Source organism: Ochotona princeps, chromosome 15 (assembly GCF_030435755.1).
Source record: "Ochotona princeps isolate mOchPri1 chromosome 15, mOchPri1.hap1, whole genome shotgun sequence".
Lineage (NCBI taxonomy): Eukaryota > Metazoa > Chordata > Mammalia > Lagomorpha > Ochotonidae > Ochotona > Ochotona princeps.
Window position 1 is genome coordinate 25,520,470 of NC_080846.1, and position 15,267 is coordinate 25,535,736.

Genomic DNA, 15,267 nt, shown 5'->3' on the forward strand with positions numbered 1-15,267 from the left:
CCAACCTGCCCTCCACTGTGCTTGGCTCAGATTCTGTTACACCGCCTGGGAAATGCAGACTCATGCTTTGATGGCCTGGGTGACCCTGCTTGTGAGATTTCTCTCAGTCAGATCTCCAGCCATACTGCACAGGCACCTGTTGAGTGAGGGATGGCACTGGGGGAACCACAGGCACAGTGGCTCACTGGATCCCCACCTCCTGGCCATTCTCTGGGACTTGATGCCAAGCTGGTGATTGCTTTTTCTGGAGCAGGCATCTGTGCTCTGTTTGGGATCTTGACTATTCGGGATTTGATTTGCTTTATGACTTCTAAGGTACTTAACCTTAAGAGAGTAACATAGGTGTTGGGGGGGGGGGAAGGATGTTTGTATTATTATTATTCTTACTTCAAAATTTTGTAATTCAGGAAGGAAAAACTTTGAAATGATGCACTGAATGGGAGATATGTCCATTCAGCTGCAGTAAGAGGAATTGATTCTTGGGTCATAGGAGAAAAGGAGCACTGCAATAAGGAAGCTGATGAGAGCCTAGTGTCCTTGCTGCTGTTCTGCTGATTCTTGGTGCTGAGTGGACTTGCCAAGGAGAGCCTGTGGCCCTCCAGCACTGTGGTGTGGACGTAGGAGAATGATCTGATTGTCCACAGACTAACTTTATGGAGCCTCTATCAGGAACAATTTATTGTAATAGGCACCCTGAAATTTAAAAAGAGAGAAAATATATATCTACAAGTATCCACCCTGGGGACTAAGTTTGTTTATTTATTTAGTTTTTTTAAACTGGAAAGTCAGATCTACAGAAGGGAGAGACTGAGGGAGAGATCTTCCATCTGCTGGTCTACTCCCCAAGTAGCTGAGCCAGGGACCAGGAGTTTTTTCTAGGTCTCCCTCGTGGGTGCAGGGTCCCAAGGATTTGGGCCATTCTTGACTGCTTTCCCAGGCCACAAGCAGGGAGCTGAATGGGAAGTGGAGCAGCCAGGTGACACCCGCATGGAGCCTGGCGCATGCAAGGCGAGGGCTTTAGCCACCAAGTTTTTGACTTGGTCTCTGTCAATGGGAGTTAGCCAGACAAGAACAAAACATAGCAGACGGAACCAACAAGGTAGCAGGCAAGCTCAGTGTGTCTGAAGAATGGGCAGCACGTGGGTGTGCACCACAGAGGACAGTGTCACAGAGGCTGGGAGGGAAGCCTGGAATGGTGCTGTGAAGGGTCAGGTAGCAGGTGCACGCTGTCCTTGATACAGCAGACAGCTCTGGATTGCTGTGGAGAGTGCAGGGCAGCCTTGGACCTGGGTGGTTTTGAGTAGCTGTGTCCAGGCTGGGACAGTGATGTGGGAAGTCAGACTGATGGATGCTTTGGATAAGAAACAGGACTCAAAAACTCTTCAAATCTTTCACAGGAATTGGCTTTAGGAGGAGCACCTAAGGGTCTGGGCTCTAGGAGGCAATTTCACACCTCTGGTGTTCGAACCAGGGCTTGCTGTTGAGAGAGCAGCTGAGAGGCTCCCCAGCAGCAGGAGCCTATGTCCCTTCCTCTGCACACTCCCAGGAGGGAATTCATTGCCAACCAACAGTGCCCGTCCCCTCCTTCTTTGCTGGCTAGGGTTCCCTGTACAACTGTGGTACCAATGTGCAGAAACTGTGGATAAGAGCAAAATGGCTCTCAGTTTAGTGCAGACTGGAATACTGTGAAAGAGTCTTGATTTGCTAGTTGGGAGGGTTATATGTCCCTTTCAGGTCCCTTTTATGATTTCTGCTCCTCATTTGATTTGTGAGATGTCCTCCTACTATACAGTTAGTATAGTCCTGAGCCCCAAATATAATATCCCCGAAGCCATTACAGCAGAAACCTTATATGATAGAAGCTAAGCACCCTCATTATATTGCTATAAATGAGAGATGGTCAGCTGACAATGCGGGCTTTTATGTTCTGGAACTCACTTGGACTGAGGTAGGCAGGACTGAGATTAGAGTGAGGCGGGCATTCGTGCAAAGTGCCATGCAGACATTGGCTTCCAGAGATGGAATTTGAGAACTGGCTCCGGGAAAGGCCAGGTGACTTATTCTGAGGTCTCACAGGGCCAGCATTGCTGTTGCCTGAGGCTGGCACTAACTAGCTGTGTGACCTTGGAAGACTCATTCAACCTCTCTCTGATTTAGTATCATAATTGGCAAACTGTTGAATTTTTTAGAAGGCAATTCTTTGCCTGCTAACTGGTCTGGGAGTTCAAAATGGTTAACATATGAGGATACTTAAAAATGTTCCTGGAAAAATGGAATTAACAATATGTGTCTATTTTTGACCCCTACAAAGAGTTTTATATACATTTTCTGTGAACTTTTCAAATTTTTATTGTGTGGAAAAACCTTAAACAGTAGACAGTATAGGACCTGACATAATAGCCTAGTGGCTAAATCCTCACATTGCATGTGCCAGGATCCCATGTGGGCACCAGTTCCTGTCCTGGCTGCTCCACTTCCCATCTAGCTTCTTACCTGTAGCCTAGGAAAGCAGTGGAAAGTGACCTAAGGCCTTGGGACCGTGCAAATGTGTTGGAGACCTGGAAGAAGCTCCTGGTTCCTGGCTTTGGATTGCTCAGCTCTGGCCATGGCAACCACTTGGGTAGTGGAACCAGCAGACGGAAGATCTTCCTCTCTGTCTCTGCTTCTTTCTATATATCTGACTTAGCAATAAAAATAAATAAATATTTTTAAAAAGGTACTAGTCCACCAAAAACTGCCAACTAGCAACAAATATCTTGAAGAGAGACTTAGCAGCCATTAAGACTAAGATCTCAGAGACCTGGAGAGAAAGCAGAAGACCTGGAGGAAGATGGTACTGATCCCAGCATGGGAATATGGAAGACAGGACTGCCCTAAAGTTGCCCCATCAAGGTCATCTTTTGTGCCAGACATTGCCCAATCTTATAGTGTGTATTGATTGCTCGATATAAGTCATCAGTACAGAAATGCAGAAAACATGAGGGGAAATATTTTTGGGCTAGTTTTGAACAAGAGAAGAGTAGAGTATAGAGATACAGCTTGATGTTCCAGTAAGTTTTTGTTAAACCAGTTGGGCTAGCTGGTTATAGTGGAATCTGAAAGGAGGTAAAGCATGTTGTACTACTACAGGTCAAATAGGTGCTTGGGTTGGCATTTTTAAAATCTCACATGTTAACAACAACCCAACACTTTTAAATACCCACTAACCACCTACTGAACTGTCAGCCCTATGGTCTCCATTGCTGATGCTAAATATTGAAGAGCTTGAGCAGCAGAGATTTCATTAAGGATGCACTAAAAATGATTGGGTTCACTGGGGTATAGGAGCACGTGCTGCCTCCTGTTACCTTAATAAGGAAGAGACCAGAGCAGACACTGGAGTCAGCTCCCTGCCTTCCTTCCTGGGTGCATCCAGGGAGACCAAAGTAACCCCAATGACTTTGAAGATTTAATGCATTTGGTTTCAAAGTCAAGGGTTTTGCAAAGCAAACACCTTCGTGTTAGAGTGACTGGGTAAATCTAGAGCTTAAAAACAAAAACAAAATGACTGATTAAAACCAAGCAACACTTGCCTTTCCTTCTCTGTTCTGCATTTGAAGTGGTCTTTTGATAATTGAAATCTCAACAATACAACGAGCTCATTGGAACAGAACTTAGATGAGACATTAAGGAGAATGACACTGAACATGACAAGTTCTAGTTTTCTCATCAGATCTGTTTTCAGATTGCTGGTAGACTCCAAGACAGGCAGCTGATTATTTGCCTAAAAAGTTACTGAGTGGAGCTATGAGCACAGGAGCATGGATCCATTTATCCAAACCCATTAGAGGTGAATGCTGTTATTTTTAACTTTCTGCACTGCAGAATCCTCATCACAGCTATAGCTAAGGGTTAGTGCAAACATCAAGGTAACCCTTATATGACGGGGTATGGTGGGGTGCGGGAAGCAGGCATGTGCAGTGCTGAAGGCTAAGAACCGAGTGAATGCCATGATCACCTCCCAGGCTCCACTGGACTTTTTTTTTTTTTGGCAGATCCTTATAGATCATCGTGGAAGGTGGTGTTGGCCCGGGGCAGAGCTGCACTAGGGGCAGGAGGCGCCACCTCACGGCCCTGTTGCCTACTTGCTCTTTTGAGTCAAGGATTATGGGCAATCTGGTTAAGCAGTGGCCTGTGGCTCCATTAGGTAGATCTAGCTATGCCTTAGGAGTCCATGCTGATTGGCACCAAAAGAAATGGCAGGCCAAATTGGAGAGTCCCTTAAAGTCCCCCTACCCCTTTTAATAGTGTTGGATCTGTAGGAGTTTTATTAGAAAAGGAAATTCAGCCTTGTGATTTCTCTGATAGCATTTAAAGGGGAAATTGGATGGCAATACTGACCGCATGTTGGCATAACAAAGAATCACTGAGTAAGTTCTAAAATTATGAACTTAATGTATCTCCTTGGAAGGTTCTGTCTCTCCTTCCTTTCTGGTACATTAAGTCGAAAAAAATCAATGTGCTAAAAATGCACCTTTGTTAGAGTTAGTGATTCAGAATTTGAGATACTTAAGTATTTGAATATGGATGTACAAGAAAGAATTCCAGAATAAAACATCATTCTAGAAGAATAATGAAGTTTTTCCATGTTTAAATATTTATTTTGTTATATTTAAATTAACTTGAACTAATATCACTAAGCATAACCCAAGCATTTTGTGCACATTAAGCTAAACACAGATATGTATAATTTCAAAAAAGCCATTGTATTATTGCTTATAACTTTGGGAATGAAGATATGTAAGTAAAAGCCATTATTTCCAGTAAAGCAGTTATACTTTCACAGTACGAAACAACTCTTAAATGAACTCTTCATTCCTAACTCTAAGAAACTCCTAGAAAGTTTGACTGTGTCTCTGCTTTACAAAGTGGATCTTCCTTTGACTTCATGGACACCTCCCTTCATTTTAAAGGAGAGTTAAGTGCCAATATACTGTGAGAATCATGGCAGGGAAGTCCAGTAAAACAGTCTCCTTTGAGTGGGCGTACAGCCAGCAGACTGGAGTTGCTGGGCTTGTAACATGCGCTTGGATTAGTGGGGCAGGTGGGCTGGGGCTGAGGACACATGGGAGCCATCCATCCTGGCAGCAGTAGGCATGGCTCAGCCCTTGGAATGCTGAACCCTGGGGCTGCCGTGGGAGGGCGTGTTGTTGGGCTTCATCCAATGCACTTAAGGATGATTGCATCTTTACTGGCAGCTGTTTGGATGTTCAAGACAGGATTTGAGGCAGCTAGGAGACTTTGGGTTTTCACTTTGCATGTGTTCCATTCCTTATAGTCTTAAGCATTTCTGTTAATAGTCCTAAGTAATGAAAAAATAGTCAGAATTTTGCAGTGACTCATACTCGTATAATGTAAAGCCAGGCGTGGGCCTTGTTTCATGCATGTCGAAAAAATTATTTTCATCAATGTTTGACTGGAGACTAAGTATTCTGGACGAAGTTGGGATTATCAAGCATAAGTGTTTCGTTCTGCTCCTGCAGGTCCCCTTTTCATTTTAGGGTATGTTTTCTCTTTGTGCATCCTATGTACAATGCTGCCTCTGGCTGCTCAAGGAAATTTTCTTAACCTTAGTGTCTTCATGATTAAGCTAATGAAAAGAGGCTTAATTAAAACAGCATATCAGAAGGCATTCCATTTTATGTAAAAAGAATGAGTTAAACAGATCCAACTGAAATGATCTTAGATAAGATAATTGGCAAAGAGTTCAATTAATTTTTAGGCTGGCTTATTAGGTGAAGATTACTGGCAATATAATAATTACCCGTATTTATTAAATGCTCTAGACTGTGTTAGTGAGGAGAGCATTTCTATTTTGGATGCCCCATTCTGTTTTTTTTAGTTAGCTTTCTTTTTTCATCCATGTTGACTATGAAATTGATTTTAAAATGTTTTTGATTTACTCGTAACAATTGCAATTTTAAGGGGTTCAGTGCATTGTCTCAACATAGGCAAACAGCATGAGCTGATTGGATCAGGCAGTTAGTATTTCTGTTTCCTTGTTTTATGTTCAGAGCCCATGAATGCATCTCTTCTAGTTCCTCCTTTGAGCAGGAAATACACTGTGGTGACCTAGCGTCAGTCTGTGTTCCTGGACGCTGGAATTTGTCCTCTGTCCAGCTGTGTTTAGGTGCCCTTTATCCAGCCTGAAGCTGATCTTTAAGCAGTCCCCATATAGAGACTGGAAAGTAGATCTGCTGTGGAGCGGTGATTTGGCATTACAGCTTAGAACATGCAGCATTAAAGCAGTAGCTTTTTGTTAAACTTTCCTTTGCACTGAGCTATGCTGCCGCCGACTGGATGAAGTGAGGAAGTTGGCTCCTGTCCCACGACCTGCACTGGCATCTTCTCTCCATCTCCTCTCCCTACACCCAGCTTCAGCCTTCTCCCTCCACCTCTGCATGTGAGCCCTCCCTCTTTGGGGCTTCCTGGGGTCCCAGGCCATTTCTGTTCTCCACATCCTGCTTTGTTTTACAAAGGATCTGGGGTGGCTAGCAAAAATACCTATAATGCAGTTTTTATATAAAATTGGACCAATGTAGTGCAGCTAAAATAAAGAACAATAATGACACAGAATCTAGAAAGACACAGTGAAACATCTCAGCCCATAAGGAAAGGGGAGCTACAGAGATGGATTCTGCTCTCCCAGCAGTGAACATGAAAAGGAACCTCTCATCACTGATAAAATCTACTAGAAGATAACAAGTCTGAGATGGGCCCAGAAGAGGTGAGCTTTCATTTCTTCCCATGGATGTCTGAGATAATTTTCTTCCCCTGCAGGTTCTTTGATGGAAAAGGGATTTCAAGTTAGGCAATGGACAGCACTACAGTAAATACCCTCAGATGTGCTAATGGATCTGTGCAAGCAAGACCAGGGACAAGGTCAGGTTCAGATGGCTGAAGTCAGACCAAGGACAGTGGTGGGCCAGAGGGGACAAGGCCCTCTTTCCCTCTAAACTGGCACTAGTCATTCCTATCCTAAAACATTCCAAGGCAACTGAAAACAATGTCACTTTTCTCTCACAACAAAAGGCAAAAGTCTTCCCTTGGCTGCACAAGGAGTTCTTTAAAAAAAATTCATGAAAAATGAATATTATGAAAAAAAACATGCAGAGGTTTCACATTCGTTTTGCACCAATATTTCCACAAACTTTTAGGAGAGCTGTCATGTATTTCTTGGTGGATACTGCCTGGTCTGCTCTTTCCCATCAGTTTAGACTTCCCCAAACAGTGGCCGGTGAACTAGGGAATTACTGTGGCTGTTTTGAGGTTGGTTCTATGTTTTTATAATTTAGGCATGAAAGTGGTACTGAGTTTCTACTTGCTGCACAATGATCCATGGTGAGGAGGAGTGGATATGGCAGGGGGGCTTAGATAAAGCAAGACTGGCCATGGTTGGACCATGGAAGGTAGTTGATGATTCATGAAGGATTTGATGATTTGGTCACAACTTTGAAAATCTTTGAACTTACCATAATAAAATTATTTTTAAAAGTAGACATTGACAGCCTTGGTTGCCTTACTTCCCCACCACGGGGAGCCAGCTTCTGCCGTGGCACCCTCATGTATGTCCAGGGACCTGCCTTTTCAGATTTTGTGCCTCCAGCGTAGAATGCTTTCTGCGTTCTTCTGTCTGCAGTAACCATTCCCACTTTGACCACTTCTAGTCCCCTGGCCATTCTTCAATTGATGGTATTTTGCTCTGTGTGTTCCGCCTCCCTCATGGCCATGCTGCCCACTCTGAGGATCTATGTGCTGGTAGCTGGTCAGGTGAATCTCCTACCTGGCCTTGCTGTATTCCCTGCCTGAGTGCCCTCTACACATGAGCTGCCCACCAAGAAGCCAGAGATTCACTCATGTGAAAAGAAGCCACCTTTCCCTCAGAGCAACTCTCCACCTGATACTCTGTCCGTGGCTGATCACTCAGCTGGTCTTTGCTCCTATCCTTTCTTGACTTTGTCCTTCTGTCATGTCCACTGCCCATGTCCCTCCTGTAGCACCTTAGCCTCTTCTTTGCAGCTGTGCCAGTAGCCTGCTAACTGACTCCCTGGCTTTAGTCTTATCTGCTGTGATCCACCATTCAGCCAGCTGTAAACTGAAAATGCAACCATGCCATTTAACAGTACTGGCCATGAGCCAAGCCCTCTGCCTTGCCTCCTAATCTGCCCTTGCCTCCATTCCAGACTCATTCCTGCACTCTTCTGCTTTGTGTAGCAAATTGCTGCTCTGAACATACTAGTTATCATTCCTCTCTGTCTTTGCTTGTTATAGCCTGGAATGCCCTCTCTGTTTGGTCTCTCTACTCCTATTTTTGTGTTAGGTACTAACTTGTTGTTTTAAAATAATCTTACATTCGTTTATTGGAGGAGTGAGTGAGAGAGCATGGGAGAGAGAAAGGGAGGAAGAACAAGACAAAGAGTCATGCTTTTATCCACTGGTTCATTCTCCGAATGCCCGCACAAGCTAGACCTGGGCCAGCACTGAGGCTGGGACCTGGGGACGCAATCCAGCTCTGTCATGTGGATGTCAGGGACTTGGTTGCTTGAGCCATTTGTTCTGCCTCTCAGGATTTGCATTGGTGGAACGTTAGAGTCAGAAGGCAGAACCATCACTGGAATCCAAGCCCTGGAATATATGGGATGCAGGTGTCTTAGCTGCTGGCTTACACACCACATTCTGTCACTTTTTCTCTTCTGCCTCCCTCTAGCATTTTGCATAGAATATGCCACATATTAGGCCATGAACAAGACTTACCTGAACAAACAAATGAATGAGTGCCTTTCACATATAAAGGTACATGGGAAAGCTTTTTAAATTTGTACTTGGGATTAGTCAAAGAGGAGGAATCAAACTCACTTCAGTGGAGCCAGTTTTGAGCATGTTCCTTAATGTAGAGAACAACTCTTTGAGGTAGAGATGAACAGTGTGCTGGCTCTGGGAGGCACTGGCTGAGGACAAGGCAGTCATTTCTCAGTTTGCCTTTGAGGAGCACTTCTGTTTTTTTTTTTTTTTTTTTAAGGGCATTGTCTTATATTTCGCTGTTCTGAGCCTCAGCAATTGGGAATCACAAACCTTCATCTTTGTTTTGAAAAGACAAGGGGGATTTGATTTCTGAATGAAGAGATACAGTTTTAGCAGAAAAATAAAGAAAAAAAGAGTGCTGCTCCAGGAATGGACCTCATGTTCTCACCGGGCAGTGAGTCACCTGGTGAAGGGCTTGCAGCCACAGGCTCTGTACGTGGTGTCAGCGCTCAGATGTGGGGAGCTACCAGGCTCAGCCGCTGAAGCACCTGCTCATCGGTTACCCTTCCTCTCACCTTTGCTCAGTCAGACAGCCCAGGCCATCTTGGCCTTGGATTTGGAATAGGCGTTTTCTCCATACCTCCTGACTTGGGGAGTTGCCTCCTATGATCTGAGAGGCTATCTCTCACTCTGACCATCATTACCTATTGTTCTGCTGGTTATAGTTGCTGATTTTTCTGGACACTTCACAGATTTCCTGAGGCACGGGCCAGCTTTGACTGATCGATGCTATGTTTCTCTGGGGACAGTCAGTGGTTGACGAATGGATAGATTAGCCCAATGCAGCCAATCCAGTGCTGCAGATGGAAGATTTGAAATGTGATGAACTCATTCCATGGGTGTTTGCTGAGAGGGCAGGTGGTAAGGCTGGAGCCCCTGCTTGCCATCTTGCATTTGAACTTCAGGAGCAGAGTAGAATGGAGAGAGGCAGGGTGACAGTGGGTCCTAGTGACCCCAGGAGTGCCCAAAGCTAGGCTGCTCTCTGTCTGGGAATCCATCAATAACCCATTTTTCATTTACATTAGTTTGTGTCTATCTATTACAGGCAACTGGAAACATTTTGTCTAATGCTATAAACAGAGGAAAAGTGACACTAACAGACCAAAAAGGGCATTCCTGTGGGCTCATTTTCTGCTGCCCACAGTCCTACAGTGACTTTTCCTGGAGGCCGGCTCCCCTGTTTATACAGAAGTTCAGTGCAAGTGAGTTTCTGCCTGCTTCTCTGATTAGTTGGTTCTTGCTGAGTGTCATTCTGCGTCTTATTAAAAACATCTCCCCGTTGACTCGGACCCTACCTCTTAAGATGTTTTAATGCGAAAAGTTCTCTGTCTCTGAAAGCTAATTTTTTCTGCATTCTTAAGTATTGTGTTTCCTGATCTTCTCTTAGTTGTCTGATTTTTCTGATGCAAATTTCCAGGGATTAGTTTAAGATTAAAAAGTAGCTTAGATTTATCTAATCTTTCCATGCTTCAACTTGACATTCACAAACAGATTATCTGGGTAGCTGGTAATTGTCATGCTCCAGGGTGGTTTTATGTTTAAAATCTCATTTATTCTCCCCAATAAACTTTTGGGTTGTACTTCAAGATCTTGTAAATCTCTGCTTCTATTTTTATATTTAGAACTAGGAAAAACGTATTTTAACATTCTTCCAAAAACATGGACATTTATTGGGATATGTAAAATTATCATGATTAAGGATCCTGTGTAGATCAAAATCAAGATCTTGAGATCTGTGGGGGCCAGCATTTGGTCAGTAGTTAGGATGCTGCTCGGGGCGCCCACACTCGGCGAGGGCCTGGGGGTGAGCCCCAGCCCGGCTCTGCCTTTCCACTCCCTGCTGTTGTGCTCCGTGGGAGGCAGCCAGTGATGATTCAAATAGTGGGGTTTCTGCCACACACGTGGGAGCCCCGGCCTGAGCTCTGCTGGCCTGCCCGTGTAGACCTGGTCTACCCCTACTCTGTGGGCATTTGGGAAGTAAATCAGAGGATGCAAGATCTCTAGCTGCCTCTCAAAAGTATAATGCGAGCCTGCACCCAAACCACCATACACAACTAGGTACATAGCACGTAGGGTGCTTGCAGTCTGAGTGGATCCTCACAGATTTTCTGACCCTGCCAGTAGTGTTAGTCTGTGACCTTCAAGCACTTTGCACTGCCAGTGATGGGAATAGGAGACAGAATAAATCATATTTAATGCTCTAAAAAGGAACTTACAGGAACAAATCTCATCAATTTTCAGAGCTGAGGAAGTCAGCCAAGTTCAGCCTCTGCAGAGGGTGCTGCCAAGGCTGAGGAGCGCAAACAAGTGGGGCATTGATTTCATGGACCCTTGGGAGGGTGCTGGGTGGGACTGGGCTCTTGGGCCTTTAAGAAGCCAGGCTAAAGTCCTCGCCTTGAACGCCCCGGGGTCCCATGTGGGTGCCGGTCCTAGTACCAGCAGCTCCACTTCCCATCCAGCTCCCTGCTTGTGGCCTGGGAAAGCAGTAGAGGACGGCCCAATGCATTGGGACCTTGCACCCATGTGGGAGACCTGGAAGAGGTTCCAGGTTCCTGGCATCGGATCGGCGCGCACCGGCCCGTTGCGGCTCACTTGGGGAGTGAATCATCGGATGGAAGATCTTCCTCTCTGTCTCTCCTCCTCTCTGTATATCTGACTTTGTAATAATAGTAAATCTTTAAAAAAAAAAAAAAAAAGAAGAAGAAGCAGCCAGGGCTGGAGCACGCAGCCTCAGCAAGCTATGGGGAGCAGTGTTGAGTTAGCCTACTGTGGCAGCCTTCCCCGAGATATGTGTTGAGGGCAACAGGCATATCTCCTGCTCCTAAACCTTTCTCATCATTTGCTGTGATTCTGCTTTTAGTCTTCCGTTGGGTCTTCAAAGGGTCCCTCATGATTCCACTGAGAGCTGGCCTCAGTGAACCGTGAGCTACAGCCCTGCCAATGGTTGTAAGCAACATTGCACCAGTGTTTCCCTTTTCTACAGCTTAGCTTTTGGAGGTGGGGGGCATGGATTTCCTTGTGAAATGGCCATGCTCTCATCTCTAAGTCCCTTGGAAAGCATAACTTGCCTTCTGCAAGATGGGTGGACTAATGGTGGGAGCAGAGGCCGGGCACCCTACACATGCATGATCAGATTTAATAAAATTATTCTAGAACAGTCCTTGATTTTCTTGAGCCTTGACCCAGTTATCTCAAGCTCATGGTGCATGGGCTCAGACTGCAATGTGAAATCCCCTGAACACAGACTGACTGACATAAAAAGTATAGTTTGAAAAAGAACCAGAAAAAGGCAAAAGACCAGAACAGGGATTTGCGTATTTTCTTCATAGAAATTTAAAGACAAACAAACAAGCAAACAAACAAACAACAAAACCTGCACTTACTCCATTTGGATTGTGGACCCTAGAAACGAGGGTATGCAGTAGTCAGCGGCTGCCAGTGTGTAGGGTGGGCGAGCAGCAGAATCGTCCCAGTAAATGTCCTTCTTCATCTTGGGTAAGCTCATGTGCATTTCATCCACGGCTAGCAGAGAGACCTAAAACCATTGTTCCAGTGTTACAGTGATTCATTGGGAAAGGCGTGGACAGGTAGGCTTTGGACAGGGATAGGAAGCTGTGTGGATGAGAGAATGTACCACATACCTCTAGCTCCTGCTTGCTGCTGCCAGGGACAGCTATACTTGTGCACTGCTTGAGTGCATTTGGCAATGGTGGGAGGTGGAGCCACTAACTTTCCCACATGTGGGTCACCAATAACCTGCCTGCTCTTCAGGGGAACTGTGTCTCGCTTGAGGGACGAGAGATGCCCTTTTCTGCTTTGTTCTAAGCATACCCTGTTGGTAGCTCCCCTGAAACCGTCACTTAGCCCCACATGGCATAGGAATGTGAAGGCTCTCATTGTTTCATCCTGTTGACCCCAGCAGCTCAGGTTCTTCTCAGATGTGCTGATTCCTTGTTTCACTGTGGATTCACAGAAGGCAATTGACAAACTTACACTGCTTCAAGCTGTAATCATCTCTCCTCGTGATAGAATGATGCATGAATAAATTAACCTTGTTGTCTGGGATCCAATTAAAATTTTAAAAACTGTCTTTACTCATTCATTTAGTTTATTTTGAAGGTAGAGAATGAGTGTGTGTTCTCATCTGCTGGTTCACTCTTCTGTTGCCTGCAGTGGCCAGGGCTGGGCCAAGGAAAAGCAGGCAGCTGGGGACTCAAGCTGGATCTCCCAATGGGCAAGCAGAAACCTAAATGCTGAGGTTCCACCTGCTGCTTCCCAGTGAGTGCCTTAGCAAGAAGCAGGACTCAGGAGCAGAGCCAGGACTTAAACTCAGGCATTCTGATATGGGCTGTACACATTCCAAGTGGTAACCGAACCAGTCCACTAAATACCCACCCTTGAAGAATCCAATTTTGGCCCCAGCACCAAGGCTGCATTGGCTAATCCTCCCCTTACAAGCACCAGGATCCTGTATGGGCACTGGGTTTTGTCTCAGCTACTCCACTTCCCATCCAGTTTGCTGCTTGTGGCCTGAAAAAGCAATGGAGGATGGCCCAAGTCCTTAGGCTCCTACACCCACTAGGTGATCAGGAAGAAATTCCTGGATCCTGGCTTCTTTGGATTGGCTCAACTCCTGCCATTGTGGTCATCTGGGGAGTGAACCAGCGGACAGAAGATCTTTCTGTGTTTCCTTCTCTCTGGGAATCTCCCTTTCCAATAAAAATAATCTTTAAAACAAAATAATCCAATTTTAACTAAGGGCAAATGACCTAGGACTTGACAGACTAGCAACATGATCCACTGTAGAATAGTCTAGTCCCTTTAAGAGCTGAGTAAGGATTGGAGACAAATGAACAAGGTGAATGCCTTCACTCGGCATGGCCTGTGGTTCTCTTTGCTGGAGTTTTGCCCTCAAGGAAGAATTCCTCATGCTGGTTCTTCAGGAAAAGCTCACCATTCAGAGTGGTTCTTCTGGCTTAAGGCCATTTTAGGAAGGGTAGCAGACTAGGTCAATGTGACCCAGACTCTCAGTGTCTGCCCTTGAGGATCTGTGTACTCTCACCTTGGGGAATTCCCTGCAGAGTGTGGATGCCTTTGTGGATGTCCCTGATAACCTCAGACTAAGTACTGAGTCAAGGTAGTGCTCTGTGTCTGAAGCAAGAGCCTGGGGAAAGCTAATAGAGAAACTTACAAAGCAAATTGGCTTGGAATTTTGTTTAAATTTCACTGAGGCTAGGACCCAGGGCATTGGAGGCTGCAGAAGGACCTGTGACAGCACACCCAATAGACAATTCTCTGACTTGTGTCTAAGATGGGCAAATCCAGGGCCCTGCATCCAGAGTCTAATAGGAGGGGAACGTCACAGGCAATTTACCCTTTGATGTTTATAAGGGAAAGAAAGCTTGCTCTCACCTGCAGATTTCTGTCAATGCACCAGTTAGTTTCAAAATCATCATCATCTTCTCCGAAAGGGTTGATGAGCTGCTCTGCCACCTGCAGTTGAGAACATAGAATGAGTCATCATGAAGCTTGTCAGGACCCAGGGCAGAGGCTGAACAGGATTCTTGCTTTTCTCTTCCTGTGGGCACTTGGCTAACATGAAACTTAGAGGGATGGTGGTTGTTCTACAGGTGTCGATATTCATTAGCAACCGAGACTCACTTCTTAGCCCATGAAAGATGCAATTTCATGGGCAATCACTCCACATGGACCCATCTGTTCAACTGGGGTTCTATCCTGGGGAAGAGCTGCATGGTTTAGGAGCCCAGTTAAACCCTTGAATTTGGAAGAAGCACCAACTGTGTGTAAGTTACTGTGAGGAGGAGACAGTGCATGCTTTCAAGGACTTTACAAAGGCTCAGAAGATAAGACATACATGTAAGCATGGTGAAGGTTCAACGGCAAAGACTTCGATTACAGTTGAAGAAAGTACAAGGAGATTCACAACGATTGGTCACAATCGCAATGTGATGGAGTCAGAGCTGCTGTCATAAAGTAAGGACTTGACGCTCACATACTTTTATAGTAAATGGCTCACCCACATCCAGTAAGTTTTCCTTTGGGGAAAAGTTTAGCTTGCTTCTTATCACACATCTTCCATCTAAAATTCCTTGACATTAAATATTCTTACCATGCTCCTGAATTAAATAGTCCTTTTGATGAGAGTGTTCTGTGTCAAGTATGACTCACCTGTCATTCTCCTTTTTGAATAATTTCCTTTGATTTTTATTATCTGTGTGTATGTGTGTGTGAGAGAGAAAAAGGGAGGAGAGAGGGGATTTACATTTGGGTTAACATGGGGAAAAACAAGTGTGTAAGATAAAGACATTTAATTTGTAAGTTTCTAAATTCTGCGATTCCTTGGTAGAAAATCTAGCTACTTATATTTTAGGATTTATGTTAAACCACTCAGAGCACTTGGTTTTG

The 15,267-nt window shown here is 45.0% G+C and overlaps 1 protein-coding gene across 1 annotated transcript in view; it reads right to left on the reverse strand.

The window, feature by feature from the left end:
- The window catches only part of BEST3 (bestrophin 3), a 38,765-nt gene that overhangs the window by 3,602 nt on the left and 19,896 nt on the right, over positions 1 to 15,267 (reverse strand). The window contains exons 7-8 of the mRNA XM_004583238.2: positions 14,254 to 14,334; positions 12,225 to 12,376 (exon numbers count right to left, since the gene is read on the reverse strand). Of these exons, the coding sequence (XP_004583295.2) occupies positions 12,225 to 12,376; positions 14,254 to 14,334 (233 nt within the window). The remainder of the gene's footprint in view (positions 1 to 12,224; positions 12,377 to 14,253; positions 14,335 to 15,267) is intronic.